The 24,358-nt window shown below is 49.5% G+C and overlaps 1 protein-coding gene across 5 annotated transcripts in view; it reads left to right on the top strand.

The window, feature by feature from the left end:
• The window catches only part of EPB41L4B (erythrocyte membrane protein band 4.1 like 4B), a 119,665-nt gene extending 96,831 nt beyond the window's left edge, over positions 1–22,834 (top strand). For 2 of the 5 annotated variants that reach the window (XM_028516223.2, XM_036022020.1), the window contains exons 21-26: positions 1,031–1,217; positions 3,560–3,637; positions 9,331–9,447; positions 11,776–11,844; positions 17,922–18,067; positions 19,032–22,834. In XM_028516223.2, the coding sequence (XP_028372024.1) occupies positions 1,031–1,217; positions 3,560–3,637; positions 9,331–9,447; positions 11,776–11,844; positions 17,922–18,067; positions 19,032–19,101 (667 nt within the window). In that variant the 3' untranslated portion in view covers positions 19,102–22,834. Of the gene's footprint in view, positions 1–1,021; positions 1,218–3,559; positions 3,638–9,330; positions 9,448–11,775; positions 11,845–17,921; positions 18,068–19,031 lie in introns of all 5 variants that reach the window. The other 3 variants (XM_036022022.1, XM_036022021.1, XM_036022019.1) reach the window with 2 other exon arrangements.
• Positions 22,835–24,358: the final 1,524 nt, after the last annotated feature.

The raw sequence follows: 24,358 nt of genomic DNA, 5'->3' as shown, positions 1-24,358 counted from the left end.
GTCATCTCATGTCATCAGGGAGAGTCTAAGACCAGAGCTACTTGGCCCCCAAGCAGAGGGGAAGTAGCCTCCTCCCCTGTGACCAGTGTGTCACGCCAAAGGGACACTAGCTGTTAGGCCACAGAAGGGCTTTTACTCAGAGCAGTGGGTTCTGACAAGCCTGGCACATACCCTCCAACGGGAGGCCGCTTAAAATAATATCCCTTGGCTTACTGGTTCCTCATAAAGTTACACATAGAACTACCGTAGGACCCAGCAGTTCCACTTCTACGGGGAATTTCAATCCAAAAGAATCAAAAGCAGCAGGGACTGGAACAGATACGTGTGCGCCAATGTCCATAGCAACACTCTTCATAATAGCCAAAAGGTGGACACAACCCCAGGCCGCCAACAGGTCAGTAGATTGATAAACAAAGGGCCACCGCTCTGTGCAATGGAATCTTCCTCAGCCATGAAAAGAGTGAACTGTGTCACGTGCTACAACATGGGTGGACCCTGAAAACGCTGTGGCGCGTCCAATAAGCCACCTGCAGAAGGACATACATTGTATGATTTCCCTTCTCTGAGGCACCCAGAGTCGCCAACTTCGCCCGGACAGGAAGCAGAACAGGTGTCGCCACAGGCTGTGGCGGGGAGCAATGGAGGGCTGCTGTTCAGTGGGTGCAGTTCCCGCTGGGGGTGACGACAAGTTTGGGGCCTAGACGTGGTGACAGTCGCACAACACTGTGACTGTATCTGTGCCACCAAGTTGCACACTTACAGATGGATGAAATAATATTATGTATACCCTTCCGTTAAAAAAAAAAGTCTTTTAATCCCTTGACAAGTGACAGAAAATCCAGCCCAAATTTGCTTTGGCAAAAATGTCACTGGATTGGGTCCTGTAAGCGGGACTGCTGGCAGACGTCCATTTGGGGGAGCCCCCCCCACCCCCACCCTGACTGCCCGCCCCGCACCCCCCCCCACCCACTCCCCACAGCCTGCTTATTATTGTAATGAGCAGAGCTGCATGTGCTTTTAGCAACCGCAGTGACGAAGACGACCTCCCTCCGGAGCTGGCCGAGGCGGTAGGCGTGCCCGTGACCACCACACCAACCACCACCACCACCATGACCGCCGCCACGCAAGTCTCAGCGCCGCTGGTGTCCCCCAAGGTCCACAAACTCAGCTCGCCTCAGGATTCAGAAGGCAAGAGCCAGCTGTCCCCAGGGGCCAAGGTATGGGGAAGAAAAGCCCTGAGGACTTAGCTGCGCTTGATGGGACTTGGGTAGAAATTAAGTGTGTGGCATCTGTGTGCATTTAAAAAAATTTTTTTTATTGTTGTGCAATTACAGTTGTCTCCATCATTACTCTCCCTTGCCCTTCCCACCCCACCACACTGTCCACATTCAGTCCTCCCCCTCCTGCTGTTGTCTGTGTCCATGAACCCTCACCATGTCCCTTGGCATCCCTTCCCCTTCTTTCCCCCATTATCCCCCTCCCTCCTCCCCTCCGGTCACTGTCCATTTGTTCTTCGTTTCCATGTCTCTGGTTCTGTTTTGCTTGCTTGTTTGTTTTGTTGATTAGGCTCCACTTACAGGTGAGATCACATGGTATTTGTCTTTCACCACCTTATTTCACTTAGCATAATGCCCTCCAGTTCCATCCACGCTGCCGTGAAGGGTAGGAGTTCCTTCTTCCTTTCTGCTGTGTAGTATTCCATTGTGTATTTAAATTTTGCATAGTCAACCCTTGTAGGAGACTTGAGCTTGTAAAACAGCATTAAGGACCACCAAAGCACATTTTTGCTGTAACTGTCCCTGGAAGATAGGCTAAGCGTTTGTGAGAGACAAGTAATGTAACATGAAACCATGTGTACTGTACTTTAAGGGAAATCAGAGAGATTTTTGAGGGCAATTTTGATGACAGAATGTCATCACTGCACAGACTGATCTCCAGGAAGACAGAACGTGAGAAGTGGGTCCCCTCCCATCGCAGGACACTGGGAGGAGGAGAATGCAGAAACAGCCCCATCCCAGTCCTCACGCTGGAGAGCCTGTGTGCATAGTGTGACACTGGGAAACCGTATTCTGTTGGAATTTCAGGAAATTGCCAGCAATGTGAACAGCCTGTGACAAAGGCCTCACACAAAACACTTCTCTTGGTTTCCTCTGAGTGCTGCTTAGCTGTGCTCACTCTTCAGCATCTGGTCCAAACGCAGTTGAATCTATCGTTTTCCAGGTTGATGTTGAGATAGAGGTGGCTTGGTCTGTGGACCCCACTGAGGCACGGGGTCTGCATGGGGTCGGGGGGGGGGGGGATGGTGCTGGGGCCTGAACATAGGACCTGAGGCCCAGACTCAGGTCCCAGCTGCTCCTTTCTCACGCCTTATGGCTGTGTGAAATGAGCTGCCAGTCTGCAGCCCTTCTTTCTCCCAGCCTCAGTTTCCTCCTCCTGAGAGTGGGAATAGTATCTGCCACCCTGCCCAGCTCATGGACTGGCTTTGGGTCCAGAGAGGGTTAAAGTGCTCATGCAAACCAGAGGAACTGGATGTGGGAGGCTTCTGCGGCTTCGGGATGATGCCTCCCGGCAATGTCCAGGTGCCACAGTCCAGGCTCACACTCTGTGTGACCAGCACCTATCTTTCCCAGGATCCCCTTCCCAGGGTCTCTGGGAATGCTCTCGCGTTCCTCATAGCAGCCTGCCTGGCCCCCTCAGCCAGTGACTGGCCCAGACGGAAGCCCCTCCCTGCTTTCCTGTGGATCGCCTCCTGGTACCCCGAGTTGGGCTCCCCTCTGCTGTGTGGAGCCCCTCGTTCTGCTGTGCCCCATATGGGGACACAGGCTCCTGTCATGTATCCTGCACCTGGGTTGAGACCAAATGAAACCGTACAAAACCGAAGGGAGTTCAGGGAGGGTGTAGACGGCATCCTACCAGAGGCCACAGGGCTCCCCCTACTGGCCATCTCGGTCCTGAAGGCCCTGCTTGTGCCAAGTGGAAGGGATTCCTCCCCCACCCCCTATAAAAGGCCTCAAGGCCCCCATGGTGCTGAGACCCCATTCCCCCAACCCCCGGAACAAGAGAATAAAAGTGTTTTCTCCAAAAAAGAACATGACTTTCAGAGGCGTCCCTCCCCCACTGTCAAGATGGTCCCCATTACTGTGCAGGGGAGTTAGCTCCTGGAAGCTTTGACCCAAAACCCCAGGATGGGGGTTTTGCTCTCTCCAAACACACAAAGGACTCTCTGCAGTGCTCTCCGCTCAGAAGACCAGTCACAGAGCACTCAAAGTGTCTCAGAAACATTGTTTGCAGCTTCCAATCAAAGGTAGTTATCCACCCCACACCCTGCTGCTACTCGTTAAGGCTTCAGGGGAAAAACACTGGAGCTTGGTCTTAACATTTTGTGCATTGCGAGTGAGAGAACTGTGTGTGTGTGGGGGGGGGGGGGGTTGGCCTCACCATGAGTTCAGTATTAGAAAGCAGGGAGAAGTGGGGTTTGGGAACCTTTGTGTTTTCCGGTGACATTCCACTGTCAACCCCAAACTGTCACTAACTGGGATGTTTTTATCTTCCTTCCTAGAGTCCCTCTGACCACGGAGGTGCCTTTACCTTGGAGCCAGGCGATCTCCTGATGGACTTCACAGAAGCCACTCCTCTGGTAAACTTCCCATTTTGCTAAAACCAGAAAAGCCACAGTCCATAGAAACACCGTGGCAGTGGGACAGATGGACAGAGGTGGGCATCGCTGTTGGGAAGGCTCTTCCTCTTGTCCTGCTCACGGCCGGGAGGCTCAGGGGTCAGCTTTCTTCAAGGGTCCAGGCGCCACGGGTCCCTCCCAGAGTCCTTGAGGAAGGGCGGTGCTCCCTTCTTCTGAAGGTGCCGCCGGGGGGCCAGCCCCCACCTGTCCGCTGCTCCTCAAGTGTTGCAGGGCTCCTGGGTGCTTGGGTCTCAGCTTCTTGGCTTCCTGGGCTGTGCCCCGCATGCCCGCCCATGGGGCATCACTTGTTGCTTCCAACAACATGCGCTGGTCTGAAGCACCTGCTCAAGTGCTCACCCTGGCTCCCCAGGCCCCTCACGCCTCCCTGCCATCCTCCATCATCTGCATACAGGTCTCCCCTTAGGGAGGGTGGCCTTCGTGGGGCTCATGCCTCTGAGAAACCCTTTCAGGAGAGAGAGCACTGAGCCAGGAGACATGCAGGCCAGGCCTGGCTCCGACCTCTGCTCGCTCCTTAAGAGCCTTGTCATTGGATGGTCTCTGCCTCCTCGGTGGAATTAAGGATGTCAGTGTTTGCCCTGTCTGCCTAAGAGTGTGTGTGTGTGTGTGTGTGTGTGTGTGTGGAGAGAGAGAGAGACAGACAGAGAGAGAGACAGACAGAGAGAGAGACAGAGAGATCTTCAAGAATGCAAAACACCATAAATATGTGTAAGATATCACTAGCAATATTATTAGAGGACACAGGCAAACTCGGATGGATCTTCAGCTCAAGCTAATATTCAAGTGTACTTGAGCATAAGTCACGGTCCACAAATCGGGGGTGTGAGTCAAAACGTGAGTCAAATTAAAAACTGGCTCCTAAGAGCTTGCCGTGCGCCCGGCCACACGGAGGCCCTGGGAGTGAAGAGGGCAGCTAGAGGTGGGTGGGGAGTCAGGCTGATAAAGGGCCAAGGTGGACAGGCAAGCCTTGTAGACGATGCGCAGGGAGAAGCTAGAAGTGGGGGTTATTCAGGTCTGGCTCACGGGGGAAGGATTTCTGGAAGGCTTTCAAATGAGGCCAAATGCTGTCTGGGGGACAGCTGTCTGGGGCAAGGACAGCCAGCCTACCTGGGGGCAGCATACCCCAAAGGACCGGAGAACCCTTAGGGGTACACCCTGAAAGCCTATGAAGGCGAAAGGGGAGAAAGCTAAGTTCCTAGGCCTCGTGGTAGCGGGGTTTTAAAGTGTGACTAGGAGGAGTAGGAGTTTGCCACGTGGGGAAAGTAGACCAAAGCATTCTGTGCAGAAGGCACAGCATGAGCAAAATGCTGAGAATTTATTGGAAACGCCTGATAGATTTGAGAACGAAGATGAATTTACAACAAAGTGTATCGTGGCTTTGATGGGGGTCCTGGGATTCCCTTAAAGACCATCACGCTACAGATGCGGCTTGGAGACCGAATTGCCCATCTTTTCTTTGAGTACAACTGACTGAGACTCGGAAGGAAGCAGCATCTGGCAGGGACCAGAGGTCCCATGATGAGATGCAAATGCCTAACGAGTGACTGTCCAGACTCCGTGTGCACTGCTCCGGCAACAGGGAGCTCGTTCCTTCTCCCCGGGACACCCCGCTCGCATCTCTGGTGCCTCCTACTTGGCTCTGACACAGGGTCCCGGGTGCCATGCTGCCCAGGCACGGCACAGCTGAGGTCCTTGCACTGCACCAAACCCTGGCTGCCCGCCTCACAGCTGAAGCTGGCAGTGATTACATGTTCTCTGGGTGAAGCCCCCTTCATCTTGCTCGAGTGGATTGAGGCGTGAATGCACATTCCCACGGAAGGTGGGCTGGGATGTTGGAGAGAGCCCACTCCATGTGGGCTTTCTCGGCACCCCCGGCTTTGCTCTTACTTTGCTCCAGAGTCCTGTCTTCCAGGGGTCCCGGGGGTCCTAGAGAGAAAGAGAGGCTCTGGCAGCTGGCCTCTCCCTTTGTCTGGTCCTCCTCCCTCCATTGCCTCTGTCTGCCCCTCCCAGTGACAAAGAAATGCAAGCTGCTGCCTCTCTGCCCTCGCGGGCAGGGCGATGGAGGGTCTGTGTCCCAGGACAGCAGAGGAGAGGCTGGACTTAGTGTCTGCGGCCAAATGAGGCTCCTAAAGCCACATCCCTGGCCTGGTCCCTTGGAGAATGGAGGAAAGAAGAGAGATCAGAGCTGGGTGGGCAGGGAGCTGGAGAGATGAGGGGACAGATCATCTCAGCTTCGTGTGGGACAGCATTCCACTGAGACTCTCTCCACCCTTGTGAGCCGGTCTGTGTGGGGAGGTTTCCAGAGAAGCATAGTCCAGACAGCTAAGAATAATAAAAAGGGTTTCAATCTTAACTGATATCTCTTAAAAAAAAAAAACCCACTCAAGAACATTAAATTCACACCTGGTAACACTTCCTGAATCTCTCTTCACCGCCTTCTTAATTCTCCCACCCCCTGCACACCTCCAAGAACTTTCATCTGCAAGCTTTCCACAAAAACTTTCTTTCTGGCGTCCCTGTCGCAGCATTTTCCCCCTCCTCCCAACTCTTTCCTTCCCTCACCCCAACTCTTCTATTAGGGAGCCCAATTTAGCAATCCAAGTCCCACCACATCTGCAGCTGGTTGTCTGCCGGGCCCCAGCAGCCGCATCGCAGACTTCACCCACCAGTGGATCAGCTTCCGCCTGGGATGGAGGAGGTGGGGCGTCGGGGTGGGGAGGGAAGGCGCGTGAAGCGAAGACAGCACCCACTCTCCGTCTGGCGTTCTCTGCAGGGGCGTGAGCGTGAGCAGTGTACGGAGGGTGTTGGTGCTAATAGAGGAGGGCAGCGGGAAGGAAGGTGCCCTGACGTGTAATAATGCTGACCCCGAGGAATGCAGATTCCTGCCCCCCCCCGCCCCGCCCCGCTCCAGGTCAGCCATGCCAGCGTCCCCTCCCCAGGTAACACAGACCTGAGACACCTGTGCCCCTGTGTTCCTGATGCTTTCTTTCCCTTGGAGGCGTGTCCCTCCCTGCTCCCTGGGCTCCCTAAACCACTCACCCAGCTGCAAAGCAGAGTTGGTCAGAGCTGGGTTTCTTCTGGGTCAGGGGTGGTCGGTCAAGTTCATGTGTCAGGGAGGAGATGGGTCTAGCCAGAGGCAGTCTGCGAAGGGCACAGAATGGGCCCTGCATTGGCTGTCAGAAGGACTGCGTTTCCATTGGCCTCAATAACAGTTTTTATCTTGAACTTCATTCTATCCTGAGGGCGGAAGCTTCATCTCCAGTCAAGTCAGGGGCCTCTGTGCTCTCCAGGGCACAGGGCAAGGGAAGGACAGAGTGTGGTCTGTGGTGTCACATGCATGCCCACGCACCGGGCATGCTGCACACTGCTTCCCCCGTGCAGGCAGTGGTCTGGAAATCACCCTGCTGCTGGGATGGACCCCCTGTCTGCTGGACACCCCTCACAGCCCTTCCGCTCTGGGGCCTGCCGGCTCCCCAGCTCTGCCTGAGCAAAGGGGCACAGGTCCTCCCCGGCTTCCATTTCTGTGCCCCGGCCTCAGCCCCCGGACAGGGGCCCGGGGCCCCTTTCCTCAGTGCTCCCTAAGGTCCGCCCCGCCTTCCTTCTACTCTGACTTCCCTCCGGTGTCCTCAAACTGGCCATCGCTTTTCCAGTCCGTATGGTGAAGCTTCACCCGGTGTCATCATCATTTGTCTAGGCCAAACTCTTTCCCAAACGTCAGATTTGGAAACTTCAAAGCTGACTAGGACCTAGCTGCCTGACTGTGGGGAAGGCCCGAGGAGCAAAGGAAGCACCAGGCAAAAAATTAAAATGGCCTTTCGAAATAGTATCCTATTACGTGTGTTATCTTATCTCCTGTTCATTTACTAAGAGTCGAGAATGTGGAAGCCTCAGGAATGTTCTTCTGTTTAAATCCACTCAGATGCATATGTGAGTGGTCAGAGGTGCTCTAGGGATCAACATTCCTTGACCGTGAAAGTCCGGTGCTGGGCAAAATCCCGAGTCATTCATTATCATCTTCGGTTCAGACATTGGTGGGCTATACACATCTTGGCTTATCAGCAGTATGCCTAGGTGTCTTGGTCGTTCATGCCTGCCTCTATTTTCTTGAAAAAGCACACACTGGGTGCCTGCTGTGCTCCGCAGAGGCAAAGGCCCCGTGACCTGGGGTCCCTGGTGTGGCGGTCCCAGCTGGGGCCGTGAGTGAGGGGCAGTGGTGGGAGCTGAGCCCAAGGGCAGACAGGAGCCAGCCCCTGGGCAGGCCATGGGTGCTGCCTTGGGCAGTGTCGGATTTAGCCTGAGAATCAGAGAGAGCAGTGGGGGGTTGTAAGCAGACTGGTAAACCCAAGTATAGGGGACTAATATGGACTCACGCGTTTCTGAAGAGTACTTTTAGAACCAATCACAAAAGGGGTCTAGACCCATGGCTTTAGACTTTGCAAATACTGTTTCTGCACATCCCCGATTTGAAGAGGGAAGCCAGGCTGCCGAGAAGGCCGTGGTGAGACGGTGGCTGTGAAGGCCCCTGGAAACTGCCCAGGACGGCACGCCGGAAAGGGGACGGACTTCGATCACTTTGGAGAGGGGAAAGGGGCCTTCAGTTCTCTTGATCAGTGTTCAATGCCGCTGACCCAGAGCCTTGCTTTACCCATTATGGCAGGATCGTACCAACTACTTAAGGAGACTCTCTTGAGCTAAAAGATGCACGTATTTATTCTGTGGAGTGAATGGTCCCTCCGTGAAACCCAAACCAACCCCGGCAGTGGTCCGCTCTCCTAACCTCAGAGCTTTCTCTCTTCACCATCGTCATTTTCACCAGGACAAGCTGTGGGACCTCTGTCCGGTGCATGGCGCAGTTCAGGACTGGGCTGGGGAACCTGGCATCCCAAGTGACATGGCATTTTCTCACAATGCTTGGTATCCTCCCGCTAAGCAGCAGGGTACCCCAGTGCCCATACGAGATGCCCAGGCATGGGCGCATGGGTGTGGGGAGGGGGGTCAGGGCAAGTATGTTTTCTGAACACAGATAAGAGACATGACAGATTAAACCCTAAACTCTGTGTTCCTCCTCGCTGATATATCTCTTTCCTGGGGCACTCTGCTGGACATCTGCTCACCGATTCACCATAATGTGGACCCTTATTTAGCAGAATACAGGAGGGCCGCGGGCATGGGGGGCAAATACTCTGAAGTGCGTGGCTCCTCCTCCTCATAGTGCCCCCATGCCGGCATCACTGACTCCTCACCGCTTTCTTTCTGGCTTGGCCTGGGCAGTATGTCAGAATCCTCAACAGCATGCCAGGCAGCCACTGCCGGTCGTGTGCAGATGGCGCAGGAGACGGCCCCTACCTGCCTGCCTGGGGAGTGGGGTTTCGATGCGGTGTTCTGCTCAGACAGGATAGAGAAGCCAGACGAGAGCCAGAGAGGAGGAGAGCAGGCGGAGAGCGGAGGGAGGCGGGAGGGGCGAGCCTCCAGTCCGCCAGGGGCTGGAAGCAGGCTGCGGGTGAGGCTGGCTGGCGAGCAGCAGTTGGCAGATCCGTCTTGCACTGTGCTATCTTTCTCTCCTTCCCCCTCCCTTATCTCCTCTTTCTCCTCCCCCTCTCTCACCTCCTCCCCTTCTCTCCACTCCTCGTGAGCAGGCAGAGCCCGCCAGCGCCCCCCACTGTGCCCACTCTCGCTGCTCTCCTCCACTCTCTCTCCCCATGAAGGAAGAGACCACTGGAGTTTGCATGCACCCTCCAATCAAAACGAGGCTGGTAGGTACCTGGCAGGGAGAGGGGCCTGGCCAGGAGAGGCGAGGCGGCAGGAGCCGCTAGGCGGTGGCCCGAAGGGTGTGCAGGAGCGGCAGACCGCCGGGAGAGGCCGGCCGACAGGTGCTCTCCCTCCAGGATGGATGCAGGGTTCGGAGGCCAGCTGGCTCTGGTCGAACTGAGATGTGGGACTGCGGTCCTGCGCCTCATCTCTAGGTCTCCAGAACCGGGAAGAGTTTGTTTCCCTAGAGCTTCAATGAGCAGAGATAGTTTGCCAGAGAGAAAAGTCTTAGTTGCACTGCCATGGCAAATAAAACTTTTTCAAAACTCGTCTTTCTTGCTGTTTATCAAGATGAGTCTTACACAATGACTTGAAAGGAATCACTCATAACCTCACCTTAGCACATTTTTTTTTCCTTTTTGCACATTTCCTGCTAATAGTTATTCATATTTACTCACACTTTTACAGAGTTAAACCATAGTATCCACAGCCCCTCCTGTTTTTCACTTAAGGTTGTGTTCTCTCTGTCTTGTCACTGCATTCTCCGGGACCTTGTCTGTTCCGTCAGGTGAGTGGTCCAACACGGACCCAGCCAGTGACTTACTGCAGGACACATACCTGGTCTCCAGTTTCACTGTTCCCGGGAACGCATGTAGGCTGTTGCGTCAGGCGTTTTGTTTTCTCGGGCTAGACCCTGCCAGGTTCAATAGTGTGACTTTGACTTTGCTCCCTGGCTAATGTAGCCGCACCGAGTGACGGTGCCATCAGAAGGGCGAACGTGCTTGGCCACACTTGCACAACACAGGGCAGAATACATTTCTTCTTCTTTAGAGCAGGTGCAACCTCCTTCTTTGGAGTTTCCAATTGTCACATTTCTTTAATAGCAATAATGGACCTCTTTGCCCTTCTCCTTCATGAAGGTCTGAGAGTCTTATCTGTTTGTTACTTTTCACTGGGCTCTTGGTCCCAGAACACCACGCGGAGCCAAGAGGCGAACCTGCAAGGACGCACCACGTTCTGCCCCCAGTCCTAACCCCACTGCACTGCAGGCAGTCTCCACCAGTAGTCTGAGCTGGCGCCTGCGTCTTAAGGCAATGTGGGGTCCATTGTGGAAATCTGGAGTTGTTAAAAGAGGCAGAAGAGAATTCGGGGGAGGGGAGCAGTCTTGGGCTGAACCTCTCAATGTGGATTGCAAGAACATTGTCCTTCCCAGGCCAGTTGGAGTGAGACCTATGCCACCCAATCAGAAACCTCAGAGAATTTGGGTCAGGTCTGATGTGTTTTTGCTCATCCCTAGCTTACTCCCCATTAGAGCCACTCAAGGGACTCAGGGAGTTGCCCCAGGGTCCATAGACAAGACCCTGAGGGCCACAAGGGCTGCTGCCCTCTGGTGGTGGGTGGCAGAGTGTGCATTCACAAGCAGGCTTGTAGGTAGTTTCTGTGCCCTGGGGGCTGCAGACAAAGCTAGTGCCAGAGTCGTCAGTTCCCTGGGCCTGCTGGCAGTTCTTTTAGGCCAGCTTAAAGAAATAAGCCTCTCCTCCCATGCCCCAGGACTCCAGGGGACCAAAGACGAAATGACCAGACAGAGAAATGGAAGCAAAGGCTCTTTGGGGTACCCACCACTATGTGCTCAAGCTGGGGCACCCACCTTCTTTCAGACCAGCCCTGTGCTGCCACCACCGTGGAATTGGGCACTTCTGATCACCACGCCTTCTGTTCCCAGAGGCCATGGTGGCGGGATTCTCATGTGCTTATGTGGGTTCCTTCTCTTGCCCAGAGTTTACAGGGAGCTCAGCCACTAAAGTGGACAGATAGGGAATGCTCTCTGGCCTAATTAGTCCAGGTCAAAACTAATGATGTAACCTTAGGTAAGTCACTCCTCTGTCCACTGTGACAGACTGTGTGTCCCAGGGTGTGACCCTTCAGCAATCACTAGCCCTTTCCCTTCAGCCACAGAGAGGCCGTCAGCAGCCACCCCAGGCTGCCCTGGCCTGCCTCGTCATATGCCCTGATCAGTGGAGCAGGCCACATATAGGGCCCAGCACGACCCCAGGGAAGGGGGTACCAGGGCGAGGTGAGCGTGGGGTGCCCCCAAACATGAGACTCCAGTCTCTCATCCCTACTGCGTCCCAGCCTACAGTCCGGTGACCACAGACACAACCACTCGGTCACACTCCTGAGGGACCTCCGCGTGTTTCCTTGCACAAGCAACGAAGGCTCTGCTTGCATTCCCCCAAAGCTTTCAGTTGGATTTTGAGAGCACGCTGCCAAAGATCGCACAGCTTTGTTTTCTAATCTGAAAGTAACACTCTTGTCTTTTCTCTTTTTTGAAGATAAAAGCATTCCCGGTTGATACAGTGACCCCGTTTCCCGATCCTTTCACTACAGGGCCCCAGTTTACCGTAAGTAGCTCCGGAAAACCGACCTGCATTCAAGGGCATTGTTCCCACAGGGCGTGCTTTCCTGTGGGGCGCCAGGCAGCCGCGCTCACAGCTTCTCAGGTCCCTGCAGACTCTGTGAGTTCGAAAGGAGCTGGGGTATGGGGGGTGGGGGGTGCTCCATCTTTTAGTTATTTTATTGAGATGAGCTTCACCAGGTAAAATTAACTATTTTAAAGTGACAACTCAGCGACATTTAGCATGTTTAGAGTCATGCAACCACTGCCATGGTCTAGTTCAGAAACATTTTTATCACCCGCAAGGGACACCTCGAACCGAAGAAGCAGTCACCCCCCTGTGTCTGGCCGCCCCCTGGCCCGTGGCAGCCACCAATCTGCCTTCTGTCCCTGTGGATTTACCTCGTTTGCATACTTCATATAAATGCAGTTATGTAATATGTGACCTTTTGTGTCTGGCTTCTTTCACTTAGCGTGACGTGTTTGAGGTCTGTGCACGTTGTAGCCTGTATCAGTGCTTCATTTCCGTTCGTGGCAGAACAGTATTCCATTGTACACAGACACGGCAACTTGTCAATCCATTCATTTCCTGATGGGTGTGTGGGTGGTTTCCACCTCTTGGCTGTTATCAATAGTGCTGCTATGAACACACCTGGACATGGTATTTATTTATTGGTTCTTTATTCTTTGGAGCTGGATCTGCATCTTGATAATGGTGTGATTTTTAGGTTAGTCACTTTATCACCTTGAACACCACTCTCCCTTTATTTAAAGTGGACACAGTGATAAGAGTATCCTCCTTGTATCCAGTTGAGGCAAGAATCAAAAGAGATCAGAAACTTGAAAGTTCTTTGGTGGCCACAGACCATGCCACAAACGTCAGGCGTGGTTGTTATTTTTCAAGGCTGGAGAGGCAGGTGGTGTAATTAACAAGGGCTGGTAGTCATGACAACTGGCTTCATGTCATCACCTCTCTCCGCATCACTGGACAGCTTATTCACGCTTGCTGCAAACAGGTGGAATGATTTTTAACATGTAAGTGTAGTTTTCTCATCTGCAGAATGAGCATTCAGTGGTTTTCAGGCTCCTTTTTTAGCTGCTCAATTCTCTTCCTTAAATGAAAACTTCTGCAGGAGGTCGCTATAGTGTGGGCGGCTGTCTGGAGCACAAATGGGGAGTCCAGGGTCCCTCCTCTTTCCCCTCCCCTCCGCTCCTCCCAGGGATCTGTGGTGGTGATTCCAAATGACTAGAACCAAATGACTAGAACCAAATGACTCCTGAGACTCCTTCTGTAACCGGAAAAGACACCAGTGTTCGTGCTGCCTGTCACTACCAAATCCAATAAGCAATGACAGTGATTGAATCTTTTATAGGCGCTTTATTCAGATGGCTGGCGATCCAAGAAGATGGTGGGTTCATACCCTAACAAACCATCTTACTCTTTCTTTCCCAGCCAGATCTTTTATAAGGGGGTTGGGGGAGGGCAAACAAGGTGTCAGAGAAAGCCTTTGAAATTCAACAGTTGCCTCCAAGGGGGGAAGGGTGGTCGCTTGCTTCTTCTCGGTACAGACATCTCCAAGAGGTCATCTGCCTATTCTTAGGCGCCAAGATAGGCCTTATCTGTAGTTACCGAAACAAAAACGTAACATACATATTACTTGCTAGATTTATGACTACCTTAAGCTAAATTTTCCCAAGTCTTAAGCCCCTATCACTTCCAAAGGGTTTCTGGACAATCTGGAGGAGCTGTGGGTGACCTGGGAGTAGCTCAAAGCATGGCGTCATGAGCAGTGTCATCATCACTACCTGAGGTGGTTTGAGTCACACGGAGAGGGAGGGTGTGAGCAGTGCTGATTCAGCACAAACAGAAGGGAAGGTGTTCAGCAGTCCAGGAGGAGGCAAAAAAAACCCAAAACGGGCTTCCAGAAGGTTCATTTCTAGGGTTATAAGCTGCTTGCAGCATCTGCCTCTTACGAACCAGAGGGCAGAGACACAGGGGCTGGGACAGGCTATTGAATGCATCCCGCCCCTGCAGTTCTGCTAGGCTCAGTTCCCCAGCTGGAAACCCTGGCTCCCCTTCCCTCCGCTGGCCATAATGGGCACTCTGGCCTCCTGCCCGGCCTTGGCAATGCTGTGGGTCACCCGGGAAGCCCTTCCTGAAAAGCTGGGGGCCAAGGTGGAGCAGGAAACCAATGTTAGAAACCACGCTGGGACTTTTAAGAACTGGGCAAGTGTGGCTTGAAGACAGCTGCAGCAGGCAGAGGGAACAGCATGAACACGAGGCAGGAGGGATCCTCCCACGTTCAAGGGACAGAAATGAAAGCCAGAGAGACTAACACGCAGAGCGCAAGGGAGTAGGGCGTGAGAAGAGGAAGGGGAGGCGGGAACGAACACTGAAGGGCCCAAACTGAGCTTGGCCTTGTAGGCCACGGTAGGAATCCTGATGTCTATCCTAAGAGCAATGGGAAGGCTTTGAAGGACTTACGCAGGGCAGTGATAGGGCAGGTGCGTTTGGAAATGTTCCCTGTGACGGGCAGAGTGGCTTCAGGACAATAGTCTAGAAATGGAGGACAGCAGTTCAAGGGCAAGAGGGCAGAGAACTTAACCCAGAGCAGTTTTGGTGGTGGCCATGGAGAGAAGCGCAGAGACGGGGAGATGTTTGGAGACTGGTAAGAACTGGATTCGATCAAGAAGCCGGAAGGTCAGGAATGGCCCCAGATTTCTGAGCTGCAGAACGTGGATGGACAGTGGGTTCGCTCACTGGGATGAGGAAATCTGGAAGAAGACTGGATTGGGAAGGGTCATGAATTTGCCTCTGGCCATGATGTGTTAGAAATGCCTTGGAATGGAAAAAAATATAATAAAAGTTAAGTCGAAAAATTAAAATATATTTTAAAAATTGACTGGGAAACACCCAGGTGGAAACAATGAATGGGCAATTGGATATCCAGGTCTGTAACTGAGGAAAGACAGTAGATTGGAGATAATAAATAGGGAGTTACTGGCAGCCCAATGGTCATGGAAGCCAAATCCATGGGCTTCAGCTTCCTGATTTTCTCACCCCTGTGTGTCCTGTTCTCTTCTGACCTTGCTGTAGGACTGGCCTCTCCACAGACCTCCAGACATATCCTAGCCCTAGTTGTTGGGGAGTCCAGCAGTGTCAGGGAACTCTGCACAAAGTCGGTCTGGCAATTGGTCTAGCATTGACCTTGAGCCTGGTTTCAACAACTGGGCTCCTTGCTTGATCCTAAAACCAGTTCCTACCCTATATTCAGGCCTGTTGACTGGGTTTCTGCTTTGTACTCAGCCCAGTGCCTTGATCTGTCTAGGATAAGGGCCCCAGGCTGGTTCTGGTCCAATTAACATCCCTCGTTCTTCCTAACCTGGGTCTGTCCCTCTTTATCTGCTTCGTTCAATGGCAGTTCATTTATTTATTCATTCATTCATTCCTTTGTTCATTTAACAAATATTTTAAAAACGAGTACTCAGCATTAATAATATTGGGAATCTTCACTGCTCCCCAAGGTCATTCTTAAGTGAAACTAGCTTTTCTTCCTAGAGTACATGACATTGACAAATATAATGACTGCTAATACAGTTTGGTGTCACTACCTTGATTCATGCTAAGGCCCTGGCACTTTTACCCACCATTGCCTTTGTGCCACATTTCCTTCTTTTTCCAGAAACTATCGAAAGTGGCATTAAAAGCCCAACCTCCACCTACTTCACTGAAGCAGCAACAACAAAAAAAACCTTACCCCAGCTCCTGTATCAGGAGAGATGAGGGGCGAAGTCATGCTTTAAAATGACAAGTTGCATTTCCTGCTCGTGCTGCATGTCCGTCATGGGTGGGCTCCGGGCCGTGCTCTGTGTTGTCCTGTTTCTGGGACCCAGGCTAATGGAGCAGCTGCCATCTGGAGCACTGCTAGTCACAGTGGCAGAAGCAGGGTGGGGGGCGAGGTAATAAATCACATACCGGCTCTTAAATCTTTCAAAGGAAATGAAATAGGGCATTGCAACCCACACTTCCTTGGCCAAAGCAAGACACATGGCCATGCCTAACTTCACAGAAGGTGGGGAAGTGCAGTGCTACCTGGTACCTGGGAAGTGATGAGCCAGAATTACCTGCTGGGCTGAACAAATGACTGCCAGAGCAGTGAACATTCAGTGAAAGTTCATTCATTCATTCGACAAGTGTGCAAGCTCCTTGCGGCAAGCACTGCATGCTGGAAAATGTATGAGGCTCCTGTTCTCATGGTCTGTTCTTTGGCATTGCGCCCTCCCAGGCCAGGTCGGTCAGTTCTCCCTCTGGAGACAGGCGCGAGACAAATAGGGGCTTGCATTTTTCAGCGATAGCCTTTCGTGACCCCTGCAAAGATAAGCCTTTCTCCCAATTGCTCAAGCCAGATATCCTGCTACAGAACTATAACTACACTTGGTATTTTTAAGGGGGGTTCGTGTTTTTCCTAGAAGGGATAGCTTATCTTCTGTTGAATCACTGCAGCAGTAGTCCACAGTTGATGATCAGAGCCTCTTCTTTGGAAAGCTACGTGGTAAATTCCTCCAACTGAAAGGTCGGGAACTAGTGTGAAAAATCTAGTTATAGAATATAATGCTGGCATTATCCAAAGGATATAAAACAAACAAAAAGCATGCATAAAGAAATACTATGAGGAAATCGATGAGGGGGCCCCTCAAAATCCCAGAATTTATTTATAAAAATTGTGTATTTGTTCTTACATGTTTAAGCTTCTTCAGTCACCTTCAAAGTACTCTCCATGTGATGCAATACATTTATCGGGACATTTTTTCCACTGCTCAAAACAGTTTTTTGAGCTTCTGGATTTTGAGGCCTTTTAGTGCTTCTGCCACTTTTTGTATCACCTCTTCCACATTGGCAAAGTGCTTCCCTTTGAGAACTTTTTTCATCTGGGGAAACAACAAAAAAAAGTGGCTTGGGGAGAGAGTGGGTGAATAGGGAGCGTGAGGCATGGGGGTCATGCTGTTTTTGGTCCAAAACTACTGAACACTCAGCACGGTGTGGGCAGGTGTGCTCATAAACCACCCTTTATAAAATGGGCAAACGTGCTGAGTCTTCAAAAAAATTTCACTGAAGCCAAACGCAGCCTCTCACAACAATGCCAGCTGGTACACTGATACAGGTGGGTTCCTAGAACACTCACCTAGTGGGGGAAGCTGGAGCTAAAAGGGGCCCACCCTCCAGAAGGTAATTCTGGGTTTTTTGGGGTTCCCCCATATACTGCCCAAAACGGTAAGGGATTGTGGAATTCTTTATTTGCTTTTATATATCTTCTAATTTTTCTATATAAAAGTAATAAGCATATCATGCTTTGTGATATGAATGACAATAATCAGTTATTCTCTCCAAAGGAGGCAGTGTACCTAAAACTTGACCTTGTTTCAAAATCATCTAGAGGTCTTGCAAAAACACAGAGTGCTGGACTTCCCAGGCATTCTGTTTCCAGACGTCCTTGGTGGGTGCCTGAGAATCTGCATTTTGACCAAATTTCGAGGTAATAATGATGCTGCTAGTCTGGGGGCCCTACTTTGGGGACCATGGCTGTTGTGGTGAAAAACACCAGTCATGGAATCAGCTAGCCTTGCTTCTAAATACTGGTGCTTAACACACCCTGTGTGATCTTGGAAAGATACTTAGCCTCTCTGACCTCACTTCCCTTTTCCAGCAAATCAGTCCTAAGATCTACATTCTTTTCACCTTTTAGCCTCTCCAAAATCAGAAAGTCGTTACAATGGTGGGTGTGACAAAGCTCGAATGGGCACATTTTTCCTTCTCTGGGGCAATGCAAACTTGGTGCATCTTATTACAATGGTGTCTAAGACGTGATGAAATGTGATCTCTGCCTTCCAGGATTTCGGGAGGTGATGTATGTTACGTACTTCATGTAGTGTCTGGCACAAAATAGGTCACTGTAATAAATGGCCATTGAGTGTAGCTATCATCAAAAAACAACAGAATTGTATGGTAAGGCTCAGGGAGCAGCTGACAGTGTGGGAATGGAACCGAAATTGAGATGGATTTCCTCTTTCCCGTTTCCCCTCCAGGCAGACTTCAGAGACGGTAAGTTACCGTGCTGCCCCGGCCAGTCTTCCCCGCTGATCCCCGCAGTGACCCTGAGGCCTTTGACCGAGACCATCTCCACAGTGCAGACCATCTACACCGCTCGGAAGCCTGTTTCCCTGGCAGCCAGGTGAGGCGGGGACACCAGGCACAGGCTGGGGTTCACTGTGTGTGTGATGTCTATAACCCTCTCATTCATTCTTTCATTCCTTCATTCTGCATTTGCTGAAATGTCTTCAAAGGCTACATAGTAGTCTAAGTGCTAGGGATGGACAGTGAACAGAACAGATAAAAATCCTACCTTTATGAAGTTTACAGTTTAGTATCAGGAGAGGGGAGACAGACATTGAATGAATGCGCATGTGTGAACAGTGGAGACAGATTCCATAGAGAGGCAACTGGGCCCAAAGGCCAAGGAGTCAGAAGTAATCTCTTAAAGGAGCCAATTTTAATTTAACTCGATTTGCTAAAACAGTAGGAGGGCCCTGGCCAGGTGGCCCACCTGGTTGTGCATCTCATTCACCAAAAGGCTTCAGGTTTGATCCCCAGTCTGGGTGCAAACAGGAGGCAACCGATTGATGTTTCTTTCTCTTTCTCTTTCTCTCTCTCTCTCCCTCCCTCTCTATCTTCCTCTCTTTCTAAGGTCAATGCAAACATATCCTGGGGTGAGGATAAAAGAAAGAAAACATAGAAGGGCATTCCAGAAGAAAGTGCATATGAGACCAATTGAAAGCATGGCTTAAAGAAATCTAACCTCTAGACATCTTCCCAATCACTCAAAAGACCCTGTCTGAGAGGTCGCTTTGCACCAGCTTCTGTGCTGGGCTGTGGGAGTTCAGAGGTGAATGACCTCCGTGCAGTCGGGCCCCTGAGAGGCTGTGCCTGGAGGAACTCCCAGTCTGCTGGGGAAGCCCATAGGTAGGCAGGTGACTTCAGGTCATTGAAATGCTAGCCAGCGGAGGAGGAGCTTAAGGAGCCTAACAGGGAAAGTCAAGAGCTGCAGTCCAGAAAGAATCTTGGAGACAACTTCAGCTGAATTGCTCTTGTGATTTTTGAGGGTTTAGCTCACTATCTTGTCACCTCCTCTTTTTCAGCGCAGAGACGCTCCGGCAGGAACTGGAGAGAGAGAAAATGATGAAAAGACTGTTGATGACCGAACTGTGAATTCTCCCCTGGTTGCCTGGAGGATGGCATGGTGCCTTCTGTCATTTTCCTTCTTCGGGTTTTGCGGGCTCACTCTAGCACAACAGGCTGATGTGTGCTCTGTCCGCCCCGGTCTCCGTGGTCGTTGAAGCCAACATCTGGCTTGACTTCTATTGGAAAAGTTGTTTTATGTCTCCTGAGTATTAGAGTTTTTCTACTACTCAACACAGTCGAGACAGGATTGGCAAGCCTTGGAGGAGAACAATGGAAAAATGTGGATTTCTTTCAGAAGTACCTGTGTGTATACATCAATAACCACAGGGGTTAATAAGGAGCAGAATCCTTTGCTATCAATCTCAACCATGTGATTTTGTATGATTGAAACTTACACCGAGCTTTGACTGTTTGTTAAAGTCATTTTTAATGAGAGAACAATTCTTTTTGCTGGTTTTTCATTTACACTAGTAAATACACAGATCTTTTAAAGTCTTTAACATTCATTTTTATTCAGACATGAGCTGAAAAGGAAAGTTGCACTCACCAGGACCTAAGGAACTTCAGCTTAATCTGAAACGTAACTTCACTTGTGACTTTGTTAGATATGATATTGCTTGGGATACATATAATTTATCATGAAACCCAAAGGAAAAGAAAATTACAGCTCAAATTCTAAAAATCCTTACAAGGTTAAGGTGATTCAGTGTCAGGCTTCATTTGGGAGTTCCGTAAAAGAAAATCATTTCTAAAGTTGATCAGTTCCGATCCCGTTGATACGACCTTGATCAGAAGAAACCCTACTCTCTTTTTATAAGTTTCACGAAATGTGTTTTTAACTTTTTATTATGCACTTGAACAACTTTGCAGGAATAAAGGAACCCCCTAACCATTGTTTCCCAAGCTTTCCCGACACACATGTACACCGTTGTACACAGGTATGACCGGTGTGTGTGTACCCTTCGGTTGTACTCTTCCACCTAACACATAGCTTCTCTTTTCAACACAGAGCCCGCTCTCACCCATTTAAATGTCTTTATGTCCGTATAACATGGCTAACCTCACTTCTCCCCATTATTAGACATTCGAGATATATCCAATTTTTCACTCGTATAAATAGTGCTGCTATGAATGTCTTTGTAAAAAAAAAAGTATATATATATATCTCTCTCCTTCCTTTGGATTCTTCCCTTGGGAATGTCTCCAAAGAGGGGATTACCAGGTCAAAGAGCATGAAGTATTGTATAGCTCTTGCTTTATATTGCCAGATTGCTTTCTAGAAAGATCCATCTCTGGGTTGGAAGGACCTTAAAGGTCATCTAGTTCAACCCGCCTCCCTCCCACCCCCTCTGAATGCTTGAACTCCTTCTTCAATTTATGATGCCACCAGCAATGTATAAGCATTTCTATTTACCAATAGTTCTGCCAGTATTGGGTTTTGCCGTTTTTATTTATTTTTGCTTGTTTAATAGGTGTGTATTGTTGTTCTTGAAACGTTGTTTTATTTCATTAATTGCTAGCAAGGCTGAGTACTTTTCCATGTGATGATTTACTAGCTGTATTTCCTCGTGTGTAAAATGTCCATCCATTTCTTAAGACCACTTGTTAAGTGGAATTGATCTCATATATTTGTACCAGAACTGTATTTTTATGTTGTATTGTATAGTTTGCTCTCCTGTCCCTGTACTTAAAACTGAATGGTGCCAATAATTTCATACTAATGATTATTTAAAAAGAGCAATGCCTCATTTACTAGCATTGTTGTAAAATGAGGTATGTAAGCAAATATTCCGATAACAGAGGATTAACCCTGGAAGTGCTGAATCTTTAAAATATTAATATTTTTTGAGGGAAATCTTTCTAAAACGTATTACACACTTCCCTGCCTTAGTCAACAGAGTACACTGGAGAGTCTTTAAGCTTTTCTCGATGAGTCATGGCCATCACTGTAAACATCAGCCCTTTGGTACCTTGCTGTGGTGCAGTAACGTCATCAGAAGCTAACACCATGTGCGGGGCTTGGCTTTGCCTTTCACAGACTATTGTGCTCTTCTCATTGATGGCTTCCCATTACTGCTGTCTGCTCCTCCGGTGAAGCCACCTGGGGCAATTAGGGTATTTGGGACCTTTTAACCCCCATACTACATGACCCCTGGCTGTACTTTTAAAACAGCTTTTGCAATCTTGTGCACACAACGATGCAAACTGTGGTCCTGTACATTTTGGTGGAGCTATCTGTGTCTGGGCTGGTCGCCTCCTGCCAACCCAGCACCCTCCCTCCTCCTCTCCTAACTGCTTTCTGACTCTTCTGCTCTTCACGTCCTGCTCTCGAATAGAAACTTCTCAGGCAAAATGGAAGTTTTCTTGCAGAAGCCGGGAGCCCCCATGTTCCAGGGTGTCAGGGGGGCTCTGCTTCTGAGGAGGGATGCATGGGCTTTTTGGCTGCTGTGCTAGGAGGCTCTCAGCCTCCTGCTTCTTCCCCACGTCCCCCGAGGTCCACAGATGTTCAGAAGGTTGATGTCACTGGAAGTCTGATCACAAAGCAGTTGGCTAATACTGTGTATGAGAACCCAGTACCTTTGGCAGCTCAACACTAACCAGTAAAATCAAGAGGATTCCATTGTTTCAGCAGTTGTCCTGGTTATTTGCCTACATTAGTGGATAATGGGTGCTTGGCATGGTGAGCTGAGCAGATGACCTTGGGTTGGGTGGATTCATTGGGATAAAAGTGAATCGGTACAACCGCTCCATCTTTTTTATAAACTGAAAAGCAAAACAATAGCACTGCCTGGTTGCACAACACACATCTTATATTGAGGGGGCGGAAGGAGATCAGCTTGTTGACATAATCATCGCAGAGCAAGGGCCCCAAAGTGTGGGCCCCAAACTCCTGGTGGACATGGGGTTAGTGCAAGGGGCCTGGGATGCCAGTGACCCACCGGGGGTGGGGGGTGGACTATAGACCTCGTAGGAGATTCTTATGTTTGAAGAGTTTTAAAATTATGTCCTGGAGCATTCAGAAGATCTCACCTGCATCCAACCCAAATTTCATATTTCCCAAACCTGATATCCTTATCTTTATATTTCTTTCACCATCTCAAAAGTCACTACTTTTGAAAAACTCAGAATTCACCATTACCATTTCAAGTATACAATTCACTGGTTTTTAGTACATTTGCAGTGCTGTGCCAACATTGCCACGAATTCCAGAACATTCCAAAAGGGAACCCCACACCTAGAGTCACTACCAGCTCTCCCCTTTCCCAGCGCCCAGCAACCACGAATTCACTTGCTGGTTCTGATTCATGTCTCTGGCGTTGCCTATTCTGTACACTTCCTGTACGTGGAGTCGTAGGATATGTGGTCCCTTGTGTCTGGCTCCTTTCACTTAACATAATGTTTTCAAGGTTCGCCCACATTGCAGCATGGGTCAGCGCTTCATTCCTTCTTATGGCCGAATAATATGCCACTGTACTCGGACAGACCACAGTTTGTTTATCCATTCAGCAGTTGATGGACATTTGGGTTGCTTCCACTTTTGGGCTATTCCGAGCAATAGAAACATTTGTGTATAAGTTTTTCCGTGGACATATACTTTCAATCCTCTTGAGCGTATAACTGAGATTGGCATAGTTTGGCCATATGGCAACATTTTGTTTAACTTTTTGAGAAACTGCCAAGCTCACAGCTTTTATTTCTTAAACAATCAAGAGTGAAAAAAAATCACAGCGATTACTGCACAGTGAGAGCATGGGCAGATCTGTTACTGGTCAGATAAGTGAGAAGCAGCACTGATTTGGGGCAGTTTTTATAACAGAAAAAAAAAGTTGTTTTAGAGAAATGGCTTTGATGAGAAGAGAAAATAAAGGTGTTTTCTTTTAAAAATGAAATCGAACTCAGGTGTATCTCTAAGTTCTTGCTTGAATAGCAGGCTCTTGTACAGCCAGTGGTCTCAATACTCAGGGAAGTCCTCCCCCGCCCCCCGCCACACACACACAAAATGTGCATATAAGAGGGAAAAAGCAGAGTATTTCTTGGCCACGCAGTAGACTCACAGCACAGAGGAGCAGAGTCTCTGAAAAACCTGCAATGTAACTGAGCTCAAATATTAGAAGAAAAGATAAAGAGTAAGAAAATCCTCAAAGGCAATTTCAGTGGGTGGGAGAACCTTTCTAAAAGAAGCAGCCCAGTTGGTACAGAACTGGAAACCAGAGGAAGTTCTAAGACCCTGGAGAGGCATGAAGACTTTAAGTGACCCGTGAAAGCTGTGGGTGTTCTCCCTGGAAAATACCATACACTACAACATGACTCCGGCACATTCACAGGGTCTTCACATCGCCCCTGAAGCCCATGTGTGGCCCCCTTTGAGTCTCTGGACCCCAGGTCCTTCAACATGGGTAAATCACTGAATCCACACATGACCTGCAAGCCTTGTTTTAGGCTGCAGGTGTGAACACTTCTCCAACACCATCTCTATCGTCCTCTGCAAAACCTACCCCCCCCCCCCCCAAAAAAAATCCCACATGGTTCTGTCAGGCCAGTTTACCAAAAGAATAACCTGGTTTTCTTTTACTTTCTTTCTGGCACCATCACTGTTAATTGTAACTGAAATCAAGGGAATAAAAAAGTAATAGAATCAACACTGAAATCAGAAATGTGGTACTTCCTTTTTTTTCTCTTTTTTTGCTACATTTCAGTCTATTTGAAACTGACTATATCTTTCCTGGTGAACAGAAGAAAAGGAAGGAATTTCAATTTTTAAGAAGGAGGGTTTTTTTTTTAGGAGTATGTGTTAATAGATTTTCAATCGATTGGCGTTTCAATCGCTCAGTGTTTTAGAATTTTATACATTGCAAAGCTATTTTGGAGGAGTCTCTTTGCCTGATTTTTTTTAAGTAGTTGTAGTTCATCTAACCTTTTTAAAGCAGTAAATCTGATTTCTTGCAACTCTTGTTATTATTGGGAGATCTCAGGAAGCCTAAGGTTTTTATGAGTTACACCTGATTCATCTGCCAGGGTGAACATGTTTCAACTCTAACTGGAAGCCCACTGTCAGTGTCGGCTGACACCTAATAGCGGACAACTGATCTCTGGGTCACAGGGCACTTTTCACTATTTCTACAACAGGACCGTCTCCCATCTCCCCTGGGCCAAGAAAGGTTGAGATCACTAGTTGTTGTTTTTTTTTTTTAAATATTTGTATTGCATAATCTTACGTATTCATTCATGCCATTTGTATCCTTGAACCCTATTGATTCTTACCTATATCACCTTATTTAGTCTT

The sequence above is a fragment of the Phyllostomus discolor genome, chromosome 3 (genome assembly GCF_004126475.2).
Source record: "Phyllostomus discolor isolate MPI-MPIP mPhyDis1 chromosome 3, mPhyDis1.pri.v3, whole genome shotgun sequence".
NCBI lineage: Eukaryota > Metazoa > Chordata > Mammalia > Chiroptera > Phyllostomidae > Phyllostomus > Phyllostomus discolor.
This window is presented reverse-complemented; position numbering and strand designations above follow the sequence as displayed.